General features: G+C 40.5%; 1 protein-coding gene across 1 annotated transcript in view; it reads right to left on the reverse strand.

Annotated features, from left to right (window-relative positions):
* The window catches only part of itga9 (integrin, alpha 9), a 111,328-nt gene that overhangs the window by 83,143 nt on the left and 4,285 nt on the right, over positions 1-23,900 (reverse strand). The window contains exons 2-5 of the mRNA XM_061245650.1: positions 20,398-20,525; positions 7,458-7,564; positions 5,326-5,449; positions 3,963-4,030 (exon numbers count right to left, since the gene is read on the reverse strand). Coding sequence (XP_061101634.1) covers positions 3,963-4,030; positions 5,326-5,449; positions 7,458-7,564; positions 20,398-20,525 — 427 coding nt within the window. The remainder of the gene's footprint in view (positions 1-3,962; positions 4,031-5,325; positions 5,450-7,457; positions 7,565-20,397; positions 20,526-23,900) is intronic.

Raw genomic sequence — 23,900 nt, forward strand, 5'->3', positions numbered from 1 at the left:
CTGCCAAATGCCAATAATGTAATGTAATGTAGATGTGTAAAACTATTTAAAACATAGCACCTTTGGTATCAGACCACCCAATTTTAGATGAGCAAAATGATTGAAACAAAGTATTTAAGGGTACAACAGGTAAGATGTTTGCATTAAAACATTGTTACAAGACCATTGTAAATCCTTCCTATCACTGAAGAAGGCTTACTGACATATTGACTCACCCTCTGCTTGTGTTTATAGTCCTAAATTTCGGGTTTCAAAACATACAGTTGACACACCGATACCCCGTACCAAAACATTATATAGCTGTAGAATAAAGCTCATTGGCTTCAAATTGGTTCTAATTGCCACAGCCAATGGCGTGGAGGGGGGATAAACAGTGTTGTGGTTTGAAGATGTTTGTTTGCTGCAATTCCTCACTTGACCGCATATCCCTTGCTTGCAATAACTGCATCAATCCTGCAACCCATTGACATCACCAAACTATTGCATTTGTCTTTTGTGATGCTTTTCCAGGCCTTTAATGCAGCCTCTTTCAGTTATGGTTTGTTTCGGGGGGTTTTCCCTTTAATCTCCTCTCCAGGAGGTGAAATGTATGTTTAATACGGTTAAGGTCTGGTGATTGACTTGGCCAGTCTAAAACCTAATGAAGTCCTGTGCTGTGTTGGCCCACTCCAGAAGCAGCCATGCAAACCCAAGCCATGACACTTCCTCCACCATGCTGCACAGATGAGCTTGTAAGTTTTGGATCATGAGCAGATCCCTTCTTTCTCCATGCTTTGGCCTTTCCATCACTTTGGTAGAGGTTAGTCTTGGTCTCATTAGTCCATAAAACTTTGTTCCAGAACTTTTGTGGCTCATCTTGCCTTCCGATTCTTACTACTGATGACTGGTTTGCATCGTGTGGCCTCTATATTGCAGCTCTCGAATACTCTTCGAGTGATTGATTGAGATACCTGTGGAGATTGTTTGTAATGTCACTGACTGATGTTTTAGGGTTTTTCTTCACAGCTCTCACAATGTTTCTGTCATCAACTGCTGTTGTTTTCCTTCATCAACCTGTTCAATGTTGGTCAGTACGCCAATGGTTTCTTTCTTTATCAGGATATTCCAAGTTGTTGTACAAGCTATCCCCAATGCTTGTGGAATGGCTTTGATCGATTTCTGCTCTTTTCTAGGCTTCAAAATGGCTTGCTTTTCTCCCAAAGACAGCTCACTGGTCTTCATGTTGGTTTATCGTTTCTATCTTTTACAAATGCAGTCTTCACAGGCAAACCCCAAGGCTAAAACCAAGAATAGACATTCAAAACGATTTATTGTTTAATCAATCACTCTAACAGGACACATCTTGGCAACGAGAAACACCTGTTCCAATACTTTTGCTCTCGTAAAAATTGGGTGGTCTGACACAAAAGGTTGTAAATTGTTTAACAAACCTAGATAACACCAAATTAAAGCTGAAATTCGGTTCTGTCATCTCATGTACACATTTTGAACTCAAACTTAACTGTCTTCAGTGTATAGCGGAAAAAAAGAATTGACCTTGCTTTTCCAATACTTTTTGAGGGGACTGAACAACTTAATATAATGTAATACAATGTCCATACTGAAGTGTATGATGCACTTTAACATATAAGAGGCTCAATTATTACATTTCCATTTGACCAGTTAATGGTGGACTTCCATTCATTACACACCTCAGTCCAAAGCAAACATCACACATTTTAACATATTATGTATCAGTGTTTACAACTTTGAAGGACCTAAATCCACAGTAAGGGATACATTTGGCCCTGACTTTTTTAACTGCCTTGTTTTTATTATTGACTTATTTGTATTGTTGTTTTTATGATTTATAATAAACAAGAAAATACGTCACTAAATGAGGTCTGATGTTGTATGGACAACCATACCAAAGATTAGATTTCTGAGGTTAGGAGGGTATTAGCCTAATAACAGACAAAACAAAAACCTGGTTCTGTTGTTGGCATTTGTCCAAATGTCAAGTATAAGATCTCTCATAAAACCACACTTCTGAATTTCTGGCAAATCTCTCCCATGTGCAAAAGGCTTGTAAAAAGCATACAAGAAACAAATATGGAGTATATAGTCTAGTAGTCTGGCCCTTCTCCTCTCTCATTAACAACGCGTTTCTGCCCACAGAACTGCTGCTCACTGGATATTTTTTTTGTTTTTTGCACATTCTCTGCTAAATCAACATATATGATTTTAACAAACCTTTTGCATTATGGGCTGGCCCTAACCATACCCCCTATCAGGCTTAGACGGAGACACATTTCCTCTGGAAAGGCCTTCTGTCCAAAGGAAATGGCCCTTCAGTGTCACACCTAATATCAGATGTCAGTGTAACTGAAAGCAGGACAAGGACAGACAAATGTGATGTCCCTAGAAGGAAGATGGATGCCGTGCTGAAAAATGTAACGTGTACCGCACAACTCCCCCCCGCCATGCACTACTCCCGTGGGGCATTGTACATTTTGGAAAGGTTGGAAAACATTGGTGAACTCATTTCCTCAAAGCTAAAAAGTTGTACCTCACAGGAAGTAAAACCCCTCCTTCGTCCCTGTGGTGGGGATCACCATGGCGATGTGGCCGGCACTGTGCCTGGTGTTGGCAGGTGATTGGGTAATGTTCTGACAGCCTAATCCAAGCTTTCGAGGTTCTCTCTTTCTTATGGATAGCATTAAATCAACTCCAGGCCCACAGCTTACTAGAATGACTGAACATTTACAAAAGAATATGGCATAATATCTGCATTACCTAGGTCTATTGAGAACTAACTTTTGCCCATGTGAAAAATATTGTAGTTCATTAATGTTTCAATGGAACCAACCAAAATCATACATTAATTTAATAATGAAAAAAATCACCAAAATCAAGGTTTCATAATTATTGGTACCCCTGGTTTAGTACTTGGTGCATCCTGCTCTGGCAAAGATAACAGCATGGAGTCGTTCCCTGCAATGCTTAGCAAGGTTAAGGAACACATTTGGAAGGATTTTGGACCATTTCTTTATTGGATCCTTTAAAAATCCTTCACATTCCACTTATCAACTGCCCTCTTCAGTTCAGCCCACACGTGAGATGGTCATTGAAGAACACAGATTTTGTTGTCACAGAACTATTTCTGTGGATTTTGAGGTATGGTTTTGCTCATTGTCTTGTCAAAAGTCCACCTAGGCAACCAGATTGTCTGCCAAAATTGCCTGAGACTTGTTGAATCCAATATACCACTGATCTTAACCAGTGTCCCTGAACCTCTAGAATTAAAACAGCCAAGAAACATCACTGACCCACCACCATATTTCACAGTGGGTATGAGGCATCTCTCCCGTCATGCATCTCTGTTTCATTTGGCCACTTAAATTATGATTGAACGAGGGTGCTGTGGTCAGATGAGACACAATCTCTCAAATTTGTATTTTTGAGGAAAATGTAATACATTTATTGAAAATGAAATATCCAAGAAAGTATCCAATTCACCAGCAGCCTGTTGCACCAGTACAGTATATGTAAATTCAAACATACTAACAAGGCTAGTTTGAACGTAAATTCAAAGTTACGTCATAACCTAATGTAAAGCAGTTGCACCAACATGCATGATTGGACTGAATATAGTCACTATATGTCACAGAATGTTTTTGCTTACGGTCAACTTAGCTAAGATGTCTTCTAAGCATGAATTGTGCAACCACAAAGACACAACTTTAGTTTTGTGTGGACTTTACACCCTATCTTGCAATCAAACTTACATTATACTGGTGCAACAGGCTGCAGAGCTGCATCTTTCACCAGACCGCAGCCTGGTGTTTACAAAACCTGCTTCAACCCTGCTTAAAGGGTTCACCACTGACAGGAAACAGCCCCTAAACAAAACCATGTCCATGAACAGTGAGATTGTGCTTAGAAAGAAGAGGTATCTAGTCAGTGGTAGATAAGTGACTGACCTCGGTAAATACTCCTGCTATCCCAGCCTGACATGAGCCATGTTCTTCTCCATATGTTTTCTTATAGTCTGAAACCAAAAAAACAAGCCGCAAATTATTTCATTGTGTGCTTTGCCAGCGTTCATGAGCCAACATTTACTGGATCCCTGTATGTGTTCCATATGGTGTTAGTCAAGTCACTGCTGCATCAACAAGGAATCTGGCAGTTGAGAACAGACTCTTTTATAGCACTGAAGTAACTCTCATGTTACGGAAAATATTGGACTTGGATAGACACAAAGTGTAATTATTTATGGAATGCACCAATGCCCCCCACCCCACAGAAAAAGGCCGTATGGGCCTCACAGTTGTCAAGAGAAACGGAAGGAAGTTAAACATTGCCTGAGTGACCCAGGAGAAAAACGTCAGTTTTCCTCTCCCTTAGTTTTCCAGATGAATGCAGTTGCTGTGATGAAACTCATATAATGTAAAAATCAGGTAAAGTATTATTTACATTCAAATATATTTGATGCTTTAACCTGTGGAAGAACCTGCGCACTTGTAAGTCACTTTGGATTAAGCAATAGCAGAAGTGTCTGCCAAATTAGTAAAATGTAAATGTAAATATATTAAAAAATAAGAATTTTTTTTCCCCTGGCATGGAATTAAATATGCAGTATTATTTTACAGCAAGCAAACTAATGCCAATGTAAATAAAGTCCCATTGGTCATATGGCAGCAGTATTACTGGTTAGCCAAAATTCATGAACCAGCTGACTGAGTGTGCAGATGGGCAGCAGGCACACATTCCTTGTAATGGCGCTGGTGAATGCACCTCGTACTGCGTCATTGCCAGCCAGGTACCTGACAATGAGACATAATGTGCCACAAAATAAACTACCCTAGCCTCTAGTATTGTATGTTGAGTACAATACATTGGATTATCAAGTTCAAATCTGAACAATCACCATTATCCTGAGTGTGAATTTTACCGTAGTGACCTATCTATCTGCAAAATATATTTTCTCCCATTACACAGAAGCAGCTTACTTATTGGACTGTAGAGTAAAAGGAAGTGGCAGGCAGTAGTCAAGAGGGAGTAATGCAACAAAATTGCCATAAATAGAAAAAACTGGTATTGGTATCTTTGTACTGTGCAACTGTAAGTTATAAAATGAGAGAGAGTGTGTGAGAGTGTGAGTGAGTGTGAGAGAGATAGAGAGAGTGAGAGAGAGAGTGAGAGAGAGAGTGAGAGAGTGAGTGTGAGAGAGAGTGAGAGTGAGTGAGTGTGAGAGAGAGAGAGAGAGAGAGAGAGAGAGAGAGAGAGAGAGAGAGAGAGCCATGTTGGGGCAGATGAAGGCAGTGGCTGCAGGCAGGTATGTACCTTCATAGCAGGGGATGAGAGGGCGAGCAGTGCCCTGTAGTGTAGGAGGGATCACCGAGCAGTAGCCATGAGGAAGGATCTGCTCAGACTCATAGTACACATTCTTCCAGCGGTGAGCACAGGCCTGAACCACACACAGAGACACAAGAGTCAGGAGTTACAGCTCACACATATAGCCAATACACTCACACACACACACAAGAAAAACCCATGAACAAATTAATAGGCAATTGAACGTGTATAGGTATATATACAGCACAGTACATGTAGACACTACCACACAATCTCACATGCGTGTAAAATGCAGACATCTCCCAGCCTTCTATAATCCACAGAGCTGAGAACAATTTAATCAGTGTTTACCTGAAAAGCAAAACAGTGGCTACATTTACAAAGCACAGAGTACTTCTGTCACGCATCTGGCCCCAAATGATTCAGCAGAACTGAAGGGCAGATCGGTTTTGAGATTTGAACCTCCCAAGCTCCAGCTCTGATCCAACACAAGCTCTTACAAAATAGCTGTTTATTAGGCTCATGGCTGTGACAGGAAGCAAGCCCAGTACTGAATCTTTCCATGTTCAAAAAACAGTTTACAGAGAAACCCAAAATCACCCTCCCAGTTTATAGCTGGGACATACACAGTATATTCAATGTATTTATCTCTGCCCTGACAGCAGTCTGTAACACTGTGACAAAAAAGCATTTAATTCTCTTAAGCTGCCCACTAAAAGTATATACCTCGCAAGAATACTCTGTCTCCCTTATTCCACAGAAGCATTCCACAGACTCTGTGGACTGACTCCAAACCTCTGTGCAATATTCACTGACCCAAGGGAACACAGTCTACCCATATTTATGAACACAAAGTCCAACAGTTCTTCTGCCGGAAAACTACCCATGCCCAGTCTGCATCAATGTAAAAACATTTCTGCTCCTTGGATTGCCAGGATATAAACAATACCCTAACAAAAAGTTACATGTACTCTATAACATGTCCAAGAAAGAATAGAGCCTAGCAATACAGCACAGACTTCACATTTTAAAGGCTTTCAGTCGCTTGCGACATGTAGATGTAGGTCATTGACACTTGAAGCAATCAGAAAAAGCATGAAGTAAAGCTGAAAGAATGGGACTGAATAGAATCAGGTTACTACTCCTACACTTAAGTTTACTATTTTATTTTCCTCGTGATCATGAGAGTTCTCTATTAGTTTATGTGTCAGCGGGTATGATATGTGGCACAATGCAATTTACTCATGTTACTTTGCATTACATTACAGACGATCATATCCAGAATGACATACAACAAAGTGCACAACCATAACCATGAAGTGCACAAGCGTGCCGAAAGCCCTAGAGGGAAGTACAGTTCCAAGTGCTTGAAGTCACCACATAAATAAGAACTTGGACCATGTAGATTAATCTGATGAGAACTAACAAACAAAAGAAGAGGTGGCTAAAAAGCCATTGCCATCTATTCCAGTAGAAAGCAAATTTTTTTCAAACCGCACTTTTCAGAGTTTTAGCTACACTAAACATCGTCTCGAGCCAGAGAGGGTGTTGGCTCTGTCACTCCACACACTACGGGATGTGTACAAATGTCCTTCATTTCCCTCAAACTCCCTGATAGCCCACAGATGTCAGGCATGGGCCTCTGGGGTAGTCCTTCTACCATAACACACCACCACACGGCGTTCAGCCTTGGGAAAAATGTGACCACCCATAACGTGACCACTTCAGAACAGGCAGCTCATCTCATCACCACAATCACACACACAGTTATGCACACTTTAACAGACACAACTGGACACTGACATTATTCACATCGTGCTTGGAAACACATTTGTTTCATGCAAACTCCGCACAGAGAGGCCCCGGCCGATGGGGATTCGAACCCAGGACCTCCTTGCTGTGAGGCGGCAGTGCTACCCACTGCACCATCCGTGCCGCCTTATATGGATGTCAATACCCTTAAATCAAAGGAGACAGTCTGCACTTTAAGTTCACATTTATTGTTTAATTTCAAATCCAATGTGCTGGACTATAGAGCCAAAATAACATAAATTGCACTAGTTGTCCAAATACATATGGACTGCACTTTATATGTATTCCTGGTGAGGGTGTCAACTCACCAGCACATTTCCGTTGGGCTTGTCCTGGCGAGCCAGACTGACTCCCATCCACTCGTTGTTCCGGTCCCCCTCACACGTCTTCCCACACGATTGCCTCTGCTTATTCCCTGGAGAGAGAGAGCAGACACGGCATTACTACTGCTCATCTCTGATAGGTCCTCCGGTGGCGTGAGCTACAGCATATAGTCCACCATCCTGATACTGCTTATTATGCTTATGTCTCATGTATTATGGGCAAAATGGTGAAAGAGAGCTAATTACTGACATAATATAAACAATGTGGTGAGTCATTCATCATACATATAAGGCTAATCAAGTTCACGAACATGGTTTACAGTTGGGTTAAACAATGAGGTAAAATTGCTGGATATGCCCAAAGAAAGTCATTTAATGCAATTATCCACATTTATAGAAAGAATGCCAGCGCTAACACCTTACTATATAAGGGAAAGTTAGTATCACATTTATCATTGAACATTTTTGAGAGCCAGCCAAACCCTACAGGGATAGTTTACTTTCACCTTGATATTACTTAAAGAATGAAACGGTAGGCTAGTTGTGGAATTCTTCTGTAAAACAAATCACACAATCAACCAATTGGTCAACTTAATCAGAATGGGCCGTCATTGCTGAAATTTTTTTTTTATATAATAAGATTTCCCACACACTTTGAAGCTTATTTTGCAGTGTTGCTAAATCAGTTTCTTTGACAGGAACATTTTAATGACATTGTTCTCTATGTCTTTTGATCACTGAAACCGAAGGCTGCAACCAGCTGTGGGAGTGAATGATTGACAGGACCATAGCACGGAGGTGTGTCTGCTTTAGCAGGTGGCAGGGACCAAGGCCATCCGTATGGTTATTAACCCTCATATGATGTTAAGATTTTATGACCGCTTTCATGTTTGAGGTCAAATTGAGCCCAACAGTTTAAATAACCACAAAATGATTGTAATAGAAAAATGTTGACACTTTGTGCATCATCTTCTTATTGTATCCAAAATGCCAAGCCTTTTATGCATACATATGAAAAATCTGTGAGAAACATCTCATTTTAGAGCCTAAAGTACAGTAAGTGAAAGTTTGACACCTGTATGTAAGTGCCACCAGAATCATCCACAAATAAAATTTTGATAAAAAAAAAATTATGTTCATGTATACTCCGAATACAGGCATTGTGGTTGAGGACCACAATGGAAATAACGGTTTTAATTAATACTTTTTGTGCTATCATCTGGGGTGAAATATGTACTCAGTGAGCACTTTATTAGGTAGACCTGTACACCAGCTTGTTAATGCAAATATTTAATCAGTCAATCATGTGGTAGCAGCTAAATGCATAAAAGCATACAGACCGGTCAAGAGGTTCAGCTGTTTTTGGAAATGTAATCTCAGTGACGATAAACGTAGAATGATTGTTGTTTCCTGAGAGGGTGGTTTGAGTGTCTCAGAAACTGCTAATCTCCTGGGATAGTCTCTAGAGTTTGCAGAGAATGGTGCAAAAAAACGAAAAAAAACATCCAGTGAACAGCAGTTCTGCAGGCAGAAACGCCTTGTTCATGTGAGAGGTCAGAGGAGAAGGGCCAGACTGGTCGAAGCTGACAGGAAGGTGACAATTGAAGGTGACAATGGAAATTACCACACATTACAACAGTGGTATGCACAAGAGCATCACTGAACACACAATGCATCAAACCTCTAAGTGGATAGGCTACAGCAGCAACACACTTAAGAAGTCTAAAAAATAACTCTAATAAATACCTAATAAAGTGCTCATTGAGTACATGAAGTGCTTTCATCATATATGGTTTATGGTATTCATCCCAAAATAAAGTCAAATCAAATCAAATCAGGCACAACTACAAGCAAAGAGGTTCTCTTAAAAAGGGTCAGTCTTCCTTAACTGTGCAAGTTGTGGTTTTAATGCCACTCTTTTAAAGGATACAAAATATTGACTGACCAATTGGTGGTTAAGCAGAACACTGGCAAGGTTGTCCTCATTTTGTAATATGCAATGTGAGACCATTGATATCCATATTTGACTTTTTATTTTCAGTTCACCATGAGTATCGTGACCAGACATCCCGTTTTCCTGGGATATCCGGTATTTCAGCCCCTTTTTTTAGGCATCTGACTTATTCTGAGAAAATACAGACTTCCCATATTTTAGTTGTTGCATATTTTAAAGAGTTTTCTAATTCTACTTACAATTATTATATACATAGTCCTCAAGGGAATCTGGTCACCCTAATCACGAGTCATTTTGTGAAGTATATTTGTATTGTTTGAGAGTTGATGTGAAATTATGGGTGGCTACGGAGTCAGTTCACTAGTTGTAAGGGAAAGGAAACGAATGGTATTTCACACAAAAAAACTTTTCTGAAATACAACTTAGCAGTATATGAATAAGACTCATATGTTGAAAGAAGAGTACATTATATACAGTTCAAATTTTATATTACTTATAGATTTCTGTAAGTGTGTTGCCTGAGTACTTTGAGTCAGGCTATTTCATTTATAACAGAGAAAACAGGTACACTACAATACTAAGACTAGTCTGTATAGACCAAGCCCCCCTTTATGATATAAATATTCTTCATATTTTAATTCATTTTCTGTAGCCCTGCTGCAAAAAAAACACAAGGTGCCTCCAGTAATATCTTAATGAGAACTTCTAAGCCCATATTTTACATAAAAGCCCTGAAGTTCTCATTAAGATATTACTGGAGGCACATATTATCAACAAATCTGGCAAGCCTCCATTAGTGATGCCCAGCCACAATCGTGTTGTTTGATTGTGTGTTTAGTTGCATGTTAATACAGACACAGGGATTTTAAGACAAAGAAACTATTATGGATGGGTGGAAGGTTTTCATGCGTTTCTTTGTGTTAAATAGGATTACCCAAGCCAAGCCCCATGTTTTTACCCAAGATAAGACTCCAAAAGCCCTGACTGATAGAAGAGAAGCATGGCTGAATTGCAGCTAAAACAATTGAACCAGTACCACAGAAGGCTTTTTCCAATCCAACAATTTGTCAGAAGATACTGATTTGGACAATCTGCTACCTTGCTGCTAGACCGTTAAAGTGGACTCCTTCAACAACAAACAAGTCATCCACAGGAGGGAAGGGAATCCCAGCCCAAGTGTGCAGCCCTTTCAGGACCTTGGAACTGTCATCACTGTCTTGGCCTAGGGGCTTAAATGGGTGCAGCCCCTGTCTGTGCATCTCAACAGTGATATCCGGTAGGATTTGGTGCTTGTAACACATAGTTACAAAGATGTAAATGATACAGATCAAAGGACAGCCATCCTGTTCACACTTAGGAAGTATAATGAGTGCTGGCCTGAATCCAGGATTCAACTATTTAACCCTTTCCACTTTGCCCCCCTTTGAGGGCAATTTCCACCTATTTTATACTAGTCCTATAAAAGTGTCAATATCTCAAAAACAATTTACTGCATACATATGGTTGGATACTTAAATTAATGAAGAAGCTAGTACCATTTAGAAATTTGAGACAGGACAAATTTATGTCAGAGCATGTACATACAGTATACACAAAGTATACACTAAAATACAAAATAATTACAAAACACCTTGTGTTTTTATAGTTTAGCACTGAATATCTCAATTTCTTAGTCAAAGACCAACCCAGAACTACTTTATATTTGAGCACAAACTTGATGTCAACCTGTCTGCAAAATATGGTCAACAGGCATTCAAATTCTACGTGAGTGGAAATACAAAACATCAGCATATATTTTAGTCCAGACATGAATGATCAGAAAAGCTTATTTTTCTAAAGTTTAATTTTTAAATGAAAATGGAAATCTTGTTAACTCTTTGGGGGGGGGGGGGGGGGGGGGTGCATTGTTTTGTTATTTAAATATCTTGGTACATACTGGTGTTCATGATCACGTCTACATTAACAGGTGCTCCAGGAGACTTGTAGAATTTTTCATATTGAATATTTTAAAAAATAAAGATCACCCACCATATTTCGAAATGCATGGGATCTATTCCTGCATACTTCTCTCAAACGGATTACAAGTTCAACATTAGTCAGAAAACAGTCGTAGCTTCATAACCAGGTGGGATTTTTGGCTCTATAATCGGCCAGGCATACAATAAAAGTGAGCTAAGAAAAAAGAACAATGTGTTTATTCATGCACTTCTGAATTGTATGTTTTTGTTCTTATATTGGAGCATGATTTTTTGACATAGTATCAAGGATTGTTAGAATATGCCTTTCATTGTCTGAGTCTGTGGTGAGGTCAGGGTTGTTAAACAGATTTCAACAGTTCTTCAGCAAATTCTTCCTGGGGGGATCTTTTTATAACTGGTTCATACTGTACGAGTAAAAACATTTCCACTATTTATAAAACAATATATGAATAAGATGCAATGTACATGTGTGTAAACAAAGTGGCAAAATAGCGAATTCACATGTATTCATACTGTTCTGACACTCTGCCGTCACACCTTCACTCACTTGAAGAACTGGTGGCCATCTTAAAGGTCAAACTGTGAACCAGGCTTGCAGTGGCTCTATATCTATATTAACAGGAATGCAGTGATGTCATAGTAGTCATGCACTGCACAACCTGGTGCATTTCAAATAACAAGTGCAAACTGCCAAGAGATTATCACGACAAGATTATTATGGCTTGTAACATTACAGATCTGCAGACAGTAATACAAACACCAAGACACCAACACAATATGTAAAATGCACTGCTTGATAGGATAACACTCCTAAGACTTAAAGGAGTAGCTGGGGTGAACTGCGCTTCTGCTTCAAGACACAAAGCACATCAGTGTTCTCTTTCTGGTTTTAGTATCTGAAACACACACAAAACATTCACAAACAGCAGTGATGTAGGTTTTTTGAAAAGTCCATAACCCTGCCTCCAGAGTCCGATTCCCCCTCCCCCTCTGGTGGTCAGCTTTCTGTGTTAACATTTAGCAACTTCATCCTATAATTATGCAAAAACATAGGTACGTCATGTCACAGGGGAGTCATTTTACAAACAGCTCTGCATTAGTTTTACTTGAATCAGTATGGAACTCAAATCGAAAGCTCCAGGATGATGTGAAAAGCTCAAGAACACAAAAAATATGAATGTAGGCCTTTAATATGAAAAATATACAGTACAGTACATACATTGACATTCATGTGCTTGGTTACAGGACCTTATCAGTGTGATTTCATAATCAGTCATCTGTACATGTGCCAATATGTGTTCACTGTCAGTTGAAGAATTTGTGTGTCAAAACTATAGATTGTAAAATTTTTGAAAGTGAGCTCTTATCCAGAGCAACTGGAAATGCAAACACAAGTTCAAAGATCAAGGATCAAAGCGCAGTAATTCCCTAGCTGGGGAAGTATATTCCCAAGGGACACAGCGTGTGTGGAAGCACAATTCATCACTGAAGGGACAGACCAGACAGCAGACATGACTAGGAAGGACTGGAGAGGGGTTACAGAACAGACAGGTCTGGCTTGCGTGTGTGGTCTGATGTTTTTAAAGGGGACCTATTCCAAACCTGCATATGCCTACATCAGGAGGGAAGACTAAGGTATAGTTTGAAAAGGTGTGTATAGTTTATTTCTGCGTCAAAAATATGGGGAGGTATTCTGCTGTCTTGACAGGAGTAGGCAAGTCATTCCACCACTGAGGAACCATAACAGAAAACAGGCGTGAACATGGTCTTGCTGGGGAGTAGGGAGCAATTAAAGATTGTATGTAAAGTGGGGCAGTCCCCTTAGCCATCTGAAATGCCAACACTAGGGCCTTGAAGCGGATGGGTGCAGAAATAGGAAGCCAGTGGAGGCCAATGAGCCAGAGGAGGCCAATGAAGATGGGGATCACTCCTCTTCAGTGGTTCATACAAATAACCAGTCGAAGTTTCTGAATAATTTTCGCCACTCATAATGATGCCTAGATGGGAAAAAAAATGCAAATTCTCCACTGTGTTTACATTGGACTTAACAGTTTCCTGTTTGAGCTGTCAAAGACTTAATGTCACAGTGCCCGCGCCATTTTGATTCTCCCGTCAAAAATTGCACCATTTCTGTGTTATGGATACATTCATTCATTCATTATCCTAACCCGCTTATCCTGAACAGGGTCGCAGGGGGGCTGGAGCCTATCCCAGCATACATTGGGGCGAAAGGCAGGAATACATCCTGGACAGGTCGCCAGTCCATCACAGGGCGCACACACACCATTCACTCACACACTCATACCTATGGGCAATTTAGACTCTCCAATCAGCCTAACCTGCATGTCTCTGGACTGTGGGAGGAAACCGGAGTACCCGGAGGAAACCCACACAGACATGGGGAGAACATGCAAACTTCGCACAGAGAGGTCCCGGCCAACGGTGATTCGAACCCAGGACCTCCTTGCTGTGAGGCGACAGTGCTACCCACTGCACCATCCAGGGCAGCCTGTAGCATAGTGGTTAAGGTAAATGACTGGGACACACAAGGTCGGTGGTTCTAATCCCGGTGTAGCCACAATAAGATCCGCACAGCCGTTGGGCCCTTGAGCAAGGGCCTTAACCCTGCATTGCTCCAGGGGAGGATCAACTGTATGTTGCTCTGGATAAGAGCGTCTGCCAAAATGCCAATAATGTAATGTAATGTAGTCCGTGCCGCTGTGTTATGGATACCCTTAACAAATGAGCATAAAACATTAAGTCAATTTAAATCCAACGGATCTCGATACAAGATGACTCATTATGTCTGTAATTCAGAAGTATGCATGCTTTTTTTAATTTCATGACTGTAAATTTTATTACATTTTAATTAGACCTCAAGGCTAAAAGCAGCCAGTCTCACTGCCTGTCCAAAGTGGAAGGTAAGCACTCAATTTGTGAAAACGTATCGAATACAGTAAAGCACGGGCGGCCAGCTTGGTTGGCGTACATGAACAGAAAACTTACAGCTAAGTCACCATTTTTATTAAGCTAGGCATAAACACCAACAAAGTGACTTTCCTAGGATAGCCAGCTAGCTCTAGCTACATGGAAAAATAGCAGTGACAGTGTTAATTCCAGTTAGTTAACTAGCTAGCAAGCCTATAGTTACTTTAAAAGCAGTTATATGTTGCCAGCTAGTTAACTGCATGGAATATTTCTCATTACACATGAGAGAACATGCAATCTCACAAGCAAAATGGAACTTAATATGCAAATACTGTGTTGATGGCAAACAGTTGGCGTCTCCTTAAGATTTGACTGAAGAAATACAGTACGTTTCAGGGCGCGGAATTATTGTTTAAATGGAAAAAAATGACGCTAACTAGCTATACTTTTAAATCATGCATCGTTATGCATGCTAGCTAGAAAAACAAACCCTTTGGTTGAATTCAATGAATGGCAAATAGCTAGCACTGTAGATGGCAATTGCCTCTAAGAATTGGTGAGGAGGGGTTGCAAGACTAGATTTTGTTTAGAGTTTGTCTCGATCGCTTTGGACGATTTCATGTTTACTGCACAGCTTTATGGTTCATCTCCAAAAGTGCGTACCTCACTCAAAATCTTTAACTCATCTTTCAAAATTAAATTATTGTTTCAGTGAATTAGTCAGTCTCATCAAAATGGAAAGTCCCTTTATCATTGTTTGAAATCAAGACAGTCAAATGGTTAGACATATTGTCATTATGAGTGTACCCTGGAAGATCGTTTAGAGACTTCAAATCTGTCTTCAAATCAGTCCCCTTTAAAATTGTTGAGAATCCATTTTACAGTGCATTCTTTATGAACAGACATCCATTTACTGTAAACTAAAATAATAATAATAATAATAATAATAATAATAATAATACATTTCTCACAGAAAACTTAATTTGTCCACTTTTTTACTTCACAGTAGAGGTGATCAAACTTACAATAACTAAGTGCTAGCGTGTTTTAGCGTGTTCTAAGCCTTTACTGGTCCCCGTACAAGGTGACCTGCATGATGTAGCTAGCATACGCAAATAGCACAAAGCCATACAATTTGCTTTTTAACAGCACTTCGTCATTCGAACGATAGAAATAAAAGCATTCGATTACGTTCAACGGCACCGAACATTTCTGTCGCACCGTCCATAAATGGCAAAAGTCCCACCATAGGATTGTGTTAAACCTTTTCTGAATCGTCATTAATTCCACTATCGGTGATTCCACGTGATCTGAGAGTTCAGTTGCTATGTAAATTACGTTAGAAGGATACAACACAGTTATTTGCTACTTAAATGTAGACGCACGCTTGAGAGTGTTAACAAAATCCAAAATCCATTGAAACTATTAAAAAGTAACCAGGGACTTTGGACTTATAAGGCTGGACATACCGAGTATCCAGCGAAAATATTGACCTGGCTACAGTCACAATTTTGACAGTTCAAACTGCCACCAACTGCCATGTATGAGCGCGTGACGTAAACCAGTAAATGCTATTGTTGCGTCACCATTTTCGAGCTCCATAAATGTAAACAATGGAATGGTCAGTGAAATCTGCCTGTTTTTCGGTACCGTCGGGGTCCAGTATTTAACATTGATGGAATGCTGGTAAAATGAGCGTTTAAAAGCCACAAAAACAGTTATTTCATCACATTAAAATTCCACCTAAGCAGAATTATTGTCCACAACACGTTAATTTAAGGTTAAACTGAGATTGTAATCATAATATTCATGTTGATTTCCGGAAATAAATGTTTCGGTTGTCCTCCCTACTTAGTCTAATCAACTGTACGTCGCTCTGGAGCCTCTGCCAAATGCCATTAATATAATTAATGTAAATTATGATGGTTGGATGGACAATTTTGTATATGATGACATACACAAAGAGTAGCGGCACAGATGTGTTTGAGAGTAAAACTATAGCATATCTGGTCTGGACTGGTCAACCAGCGAAACCATGTTGAGTGGGGAGATGGTCTGAACTGGTCAACCAACTACCAGCTGTTTCAAAACCTAGCTTGAGCTGTTTTTTCAGTATGGCAGCAGCATTCTGGATGAGCTGCAGAGGTCACTGTGCACAGTGTTGTTGAGAATGTCATCCAGCAGCACTACGAGGTTCTTGGTGCTAGAAGAAGTTGCCAGAGTGGTGTGGCGAAGGGTGTAATAGAGATCATGTGGAAGGGAAGCAGAAAAATCAAACCTATGAAATACTATTGGAACCTATGAAATATGTATGAAAAAGTGCAAACTGTGCCTTCAGATCATCTTGGTTGGCTCAATACCAGGCCAGATCAATCGAGCACAGAAAAGTATTTAAATCCAAAACCATTACGTATTGTTACGACCCAGGTCTGGCTGAGATGCATACAGAGACAGAGACCTATAGGTCAGTTGGTGAGAAGGATAGAAAGTGCTGAGTGCTATCAGCATAGCAATGTTCTGTTTAGAGATGACATAACCAAGGCATTTAGTGCAATGGGAGAAGAGGAGGAGTCTGGAATTTTGGATAGATAAAAGTTAACCTTCACAGAAATGACAGCTGATGACAATACGGAGAGCAGGAACTGCTTAGACAGATCAGTAGGAACTCTAGATTTAAGTTCTCTCTCAGTTGTCTGCAGTCTGGTGTTGTCGATCTGGTGGGTGTCGGACAACCGAGAACTGGGGGAGGAAGGACAGGAAGGTCTGGGAATGAGGGCGGAAGGAGTCAAGGGAAGAAAGCAGAGTGTGTAGAAGTGCTGATGAGATAAAGATGAAAGAGGATGGAGGGCGGTAGTAATGGGAGAAGAGCGTTGAGGGTGAGAGGCTTTGGACAGAGTGCAGAGACAGTAGGAGTGGGTGGAGAGTGAGTGTTTAAAGGAGAAAAGGAGGGCGAAAAGTATTGGTCAGATTGATGGAGAGGGGTCAACACGAGGTCACCGAAGGAAAGCTTTCTCAAGAAATAGAGAGATGAGAGAGTGTAGGCAGAACATTTCCGGGAAAGGGACAGAAAGTCATGAAGGGGTCCATACCTCTGAGAGGGAGGGAGAGGAGGAAGTCATAGGGTGAGATGAAGTCTGTCTACCCACTATAACCAAAAAGTCACTGAGTCACTGAGACTGCACCAGGTAAGCAAAGTTGGTACAGTAGCAGCACCATGGAGGCCAATATGGGTACATGGGTACCATTACAGACTGAGCTCAGGTTAACCAGCAATTATCAGTTTTTCGCCAGTAAACAAAGTCTGAGAAATTTAAGCCTTCTAGACATCCTGCCCTGGCAAAAAAAGGAAAATAAATAATTAGGGGGTAAGCTATATCTCCACTCTTTATTCTTTATTAGTGAGCTGCAAGCCAGCAGGCTTATGTTATCTCCACTCTTTGTTTTTTATTCTTTCTTCATTCTGCACAGTTTTTTGGCACTGAACTGCTTCACCATGCAATTTTTTTGGTATTGATATATTTTATACTCTTTGAATTATTTAACTTTCTTCCTGCTATTGAAATGAATGGTGGAATGTTTACATTAGTTAAGTACTGAAATGACCGAGCAATGCATTTATGCAACAATAAGAAGTAGTTCAAGGCATCTGAGGTATAGTCCCGGCAAATATATTACGAAATTAGATTACGAAATAAACTTCAACATTAGTCATAAAACAAGCGTAGCTTCATAACCAGGTGTGATATTTGGTTCTATAAATATGTCTGTGTTGAATCATTTTCAAAACAAACTTATGGAAATATGTCAGCCGGACGTGCAATAAAAAATTTAAAAAAAGTTTATTCATGCAACTATTTTTGTTCTTATATTAGAACATGTTTTTTTGACATAGAGGAATGGTATCAAGGATTGTTAGACTATTCCTTTTATTGTCATGTGAGTGTGGCGAGGGGGAGGCTGGAGTTTTAATACCCTGATTTGCAAATAAGAGGCTCATAAGCATCTAAACTGCCATTCTCGCAAGCGGAGGTCTTTTTAACAATCTGGCATTGCCGTTTAAAATTTTTTTTTATTATTATTACATCACAGTCTTTTGTATTCTATAAATATGAAAGCAACAATCATTTGGGACATCAATGACTCAACTGTAAGGGGACAAAGTGGATAGCGTTAAACCTCCACCCATGTCAGGGGAAACATAATATATCTTAAAAATGGGCTAAATAACGATAAAGTACAATCACTATCAGTTTGGAAGTCCCAATAGGATGGGCTGTTCCAAGCTTATAGTCCCGATTATCAGCAGTTAAATAACCTTTTATAAGTCCCTTGTTTGCAGACACACAGTACCATTGCCACAGACCACTAGCTCACAGTCACACTGCACCACTACCCACGTCACTAGCTCATAGACACACTACATCACTAACGAGGCAACAGACACATTGCACCACTCCCCCTGCTACTAGCTCAGTCACACTGCACCACTACCCACATCACTAGCTCACAGACACACTACATCACTAACGAGGCAACAGACACATTGCACCACTCCCCCTGCTACTAGGTCACAGGCAAACTGCACCACTACCCAGGCCACTAGCTCACAGACACACTGCACAAATACTCCTGCCACTAGCTCACAGACACACTGCACCAATACCCAGCCCCCTAGCCAGCAGTAAGAACACAGAAGAATAGAGACAGGCTGAAGATCTCATTACATGTAAAATATGTTGAATACACTGATAAAAAAGTGTTTAGAAGCCAGCCATCCATCCATCCATCCATCCATTATCTGAACCTGCTTATCCTGAACAGGGTCGCAGGGGGGCTGGAGCCTATCCCAGCATACATTGGGCGAAAGGCAGGAATACACCATGGACAGGTCGCCAGGCCATCGCAGGGCACACACACCATTCACTCACACACTCACACACTCATACCTACGGGCAATTTAGTCTCTCCAATCAGCCTAACATGCATGTCTTTGGACTGTGGGAGGAAACCGGAGTACCCGGAGGAAACCCACACAGACACGGGGAGAACATGCAAACTCCGCACAGAGAGGCCCCGGCCGACGGGGATTCGAACCCAGGACCTCCTTGCTGTGAGGCGGCAGTGCTACCCACTGCACCATCCGTGCCGCCGCTGTTTAGAAGCCGAATAATAAAATAATAAAGCATTCAAATAAAACAAAAACAATAAAACACATTATGAAAATGCTGCAGTGCATTTCCAAGAATACTTTCATAGTATTTTGCAATGTTGCTCATCCCATCTGTAGCTGAAGGCCTTTTGACCTTCAGGAAGCATTCCCACATCTGACATAATAATTCAGGGATGCTACACAGAAATGCACTTTGTGACAGCAGCGTTCAGTTTCTCCAGCGAGCTCTGCGGGCATGCTGTTCCGGTTGTGCGGTGCACAGATCTGACCGCACAATGAGTGCCTCATGAAACCTGAGCAGAACCCCAGGAACGCCAACCCGATGTAACCATGTCGATTTCATTTCCCACCCATAAACACAAACTAGTCTTTTAATATGGTCCTCTAACCACGGTTCAGAGGCACCCTTGATTACAGCCTGCTCTTTGGCTTCCTTTGGCTTCCTCCAGTGAACTTAGCCTAGTGGCTAAGTTGCTTGTCTGGGAGGCAGAAGATTGGTGGCTCTAGCCACAGCTGTTGGGCCCTTCAGCAAGGACCCTTAACCCCACATTGTTCCAGGGGGGTTGTCCCCTGCTTAGTTTAATCAACAGTAAGTCGCTTTGGACAAAACATCAGCTAAATATAAACTCTAATGTATTGTGTCCTATGCTGCCAGGGACATGTGTAACCTTTTTCCTATATTTCAGCTGAATTTGGAATATCCAGTCGCAACTGGTATTGGATAATATCCTCCTGCATTGAGGCATACAGCCGATCTGTGGTATTAGGTAATATCCTCCTGCATTAAGGCATACAGCCGGTCTGTGGTTGGACCTGGTTAAACACACACATGGGGGTGTGAAGCGGACCGTATTCGGTGTGTGAGTGGTGCGGACGTGGTATCAGCTCACTGACCTCGGCCCAAGTCCATCTCTGTGCAGCGGCGGTCAGGGTTGCTGTGCACGCGACACTTGTAGACAGCTCCAGGGGTTCGCACTGAGCTGCTGAAGGAGGAGTTCGCTTTGGGGGCACCCACCAGCACCCTGCGGAGAAGAGAATTGGGCAAAAGGCCAAGCTTTAGTCCATGAGAGTAACCCGAGATCCGCAACTCTGAAAAACCTCAAACCTCAAACCTCAGCCCCCACCCCCACCTCCTACAACTCAGCCCATTACAGCCCTAATGAAAAAAACAGCTCAAGCTAGGTTTTGAAACAGCTGGTAGCTGGTTGACAAATTCAGACCAGCTCCCAGCTCCCAGCTCGACATTAATTGACCAGGTATGTTTTGAAACAGCTGGTAGCTGGTAATTTCAAGCTGGTCATAGCTGGATTTTGCACCAGGGAGGACCTCTTGAAAGCAGAGAGAAGCTCTTTTTACTCAGCTGAAGAGAGACTCAGAGCCTGGGAAGTAGTTTAAGTGATTTCACACATAAAAGTGACTTAAATGGGGTTACCCTGGAAACTCCGAATGGAGAAAAAGGTTATGTGCATAATGTACTTTTTAAATATGTACTACACAGATTAAATATTTAGAGAATAAGAGAGTGCATGCATTGCTAGTGTTTCATAAAGTGCATCAAACAAGTGCATCTTACGTTTAATGTATTAACAACAACAATTGGTGTGTGTTCTTGATGCAAAAAAAGAGAATTTTGGATTTTGGACACAAATGCAATTATTATTGTTTAAGTGACAGCACATTTATTTGTATTATGATGTCAATGTCACATATACTTTCAATGATACATATATGTATACAAATACTGTATATGCATGTAAATAATACATATTTTCTTCCAATAAATGTATGAGTTCATATAAAGTAATTAAATTACCATTGGTTACAATTTTCACTGTTGTTGCCCATAAGTGCTTCTCGTTTCAGTTTACCTTAAACCCTTGTGGTTCAGTATCTCCATCCAGCATATTGAGAAAACAATAGCCCAGTCTGTGGCCAGAGATGAGTCAGAATTTTCAGCTATCTATTATGTAGTTGAACAGGGATTTGACAAAATCGGTTTTAGCCATACCTAAAATAAATATTGCTGAAAGCAAATGGAGAACAGACACTAATAGCTTCAATTAATGTAAAGTAAGTGTACAGTGCCCCAGTGTGGCATATTTGTTCTAAAGTTCTAAAGTCTGTTGTTGGATGCATGGTCACTGCCCCTCTGTCCATTTTGTCCCAGCATTTTTAACCACTCAATTCATTTTAAAGTTTCTCCTAAAAACCTAACTGCACAGATAAAGGTTTTATATATTTTTCTCTACATACATTTTTTTGTGTTTATTGTTACAGTCTTTTTTGGAAGATGCATTGAATGCAATATGCCACAGGTGCTGTATAAATAAAGAATTCAAATAAAAAAGTGTCCTGAATTTATGTCCTTTCAATGATTGTACTTTCAAATGATCAGAAATAATTAATATGGCAACACTTTATGTCATAAGATGGAAATGAGTGTCATTACCAGGACATAATATTTGAAATGAAGTGTCATGTCCATTCATAAACTATGACATACCATTGTTATGAGACAATTTGAAGTGTTTTCTTACCAATTCTTGGATATGACTCATTTATTTTGTGGATATAGCAGTGTCATGACCTCATTCAGACCATGTCAAGTAAAGTGAAAATATTTGTATTTGTCATTAGTATGTCAATAGGAGTTATGACATTGAAACTCAAGGTGACATTATGACATGACATTATTTAGACCATGTCAAATAAAGTGACCACATTTTTTTTTAAATCAGAAAATTCAAGGTGAAGCTTTTGGGGCATACTATCTGAAATAAAAGGATATCATTTTCAATTGTTGCAGATACATAATACACTTCTATGGTACTCAAGGCTCTGCTATGGGAGGTAATAGAAGGCACAAACACAGTTCACATGCATATCATGCCTAGTAACAATAATGCCTGAGAGGTAGAAGGGGAACAGTGAGTGTCAGGACCAACTCATACACAGTGGGACTCTTAAGAGCAGACACAGAAGTCATGGAACAGTTCTCTCTTGTCTACAGCAGGTTGAAATGATGGCGGTACATAGAAAATGAATAATAATGAATCTGCAATGTGCGCTAATGTGAGAGCGCCAATGTACTTCAAGCCGGTTAACTATACTAGTACTATAAAGGTGCTCAACAGCCAGGACAATAAAGTAATAAGGACCCTTTAAACCAGACAACTTCACGAGGACTAGCCTGAAAAAAGGAAAAAAGCTCAGAGCAAAACACACTGTTTAATGTAAATTTTTAAAAGACTGATGTTCCAACATCTACGTCTCTCTCAGAGTCAGTAGAATAATCAGTATGTAATAACACTAAATGACATACAATCAAACAATTCAATTAATATGACTGTTATAAAGCACACAGTTTATACATAGCAAAAGGGCACAGAAATTAGGCAGGCCTACAAGCATGCAGGCTTTAAATGGATAGTTCTTAATCACGTGACAATTTCCTTGAAGTGGCCATCGCAGCCCGTTCATTTTGTGGAAAAACGCAGTTGGTTAGACTGAGCCTAGATGACATGGCATCCATGAAAAAATATTATGATGCCCAGTCAATATCAGTTTTCATAAAAAGGTTGGATGGTTGACCTGTAACAGAAGAAAATAAAGCTCTAAGGGGGGAACTTCACCCCTGCAGCAACCCTCTTCATGCCGTCTGTAGAACTGGGTTGCAGTAGTTTCAGTTCAAACGTAGTCTAGTTAGCTATAAATCCTACTAATACTTTTGATTTATGCATTACTAACATAAAAGTGGTGGCACAACGGAAATAAGCTAGCAATGTAATTAGCTAACAGTCCTATAGCCTACACCTACACTCAGCAGGTGCAATCACACAGACACTCACTAACCTCATGTTCACACTATGAGCGATTTGGTTAACCAGTTGCTGGAAATCCATTTATTTTCTATGAAGCTGAGCGATGGCCGGCAACATGAGCAACTGGGAAACTGGATGTCGAAAGTTGCCCATGGTTTGTCTGACCTGGCACCAACTGGCAAAACCCTGGTAAGATTTACAAAGGATTTAAAAACTCTATCCATAGGATAGATACTCACAAAAACAAACTTTGTTGCAAATCAACCCTCATAGGAACTGCCACGGTACTCAAGTTGAGATGTTAAGCTATTATTTCAGTTTACAGTAAGCCACATTTCATTAATCAATGAGACACTCAGCCCTCTGAATCAAGGGATTGACTAAAACTGATTGACTGCATTTCTAGCCCCATTGGATCTTGCTTAGCCCACACTTGTGATGATAAGTTTGATTTTTTCTTTCCTATTTTTAAAAGTGCATTGGTGCTTTATGCTGTTTTACACAGTTCCCCAGTTCCAAAGGCCTTTTCCCAGCCTTTGGCCTTCTATCTGAGCTCACACACTTGCTATGAGATTG

Source organism: Conger conger, chromosome 1, assembly GCF_963514075.1.
Source record: "Conger conger chromosome 1, fConCon1.1, whole genome shotgun sequence".
Lineage (NCBI taxonomy): Eukaryota > Metazoa > Chordata > Actinopteri > Anguilliformes > Congridae > Conger > Conger conger.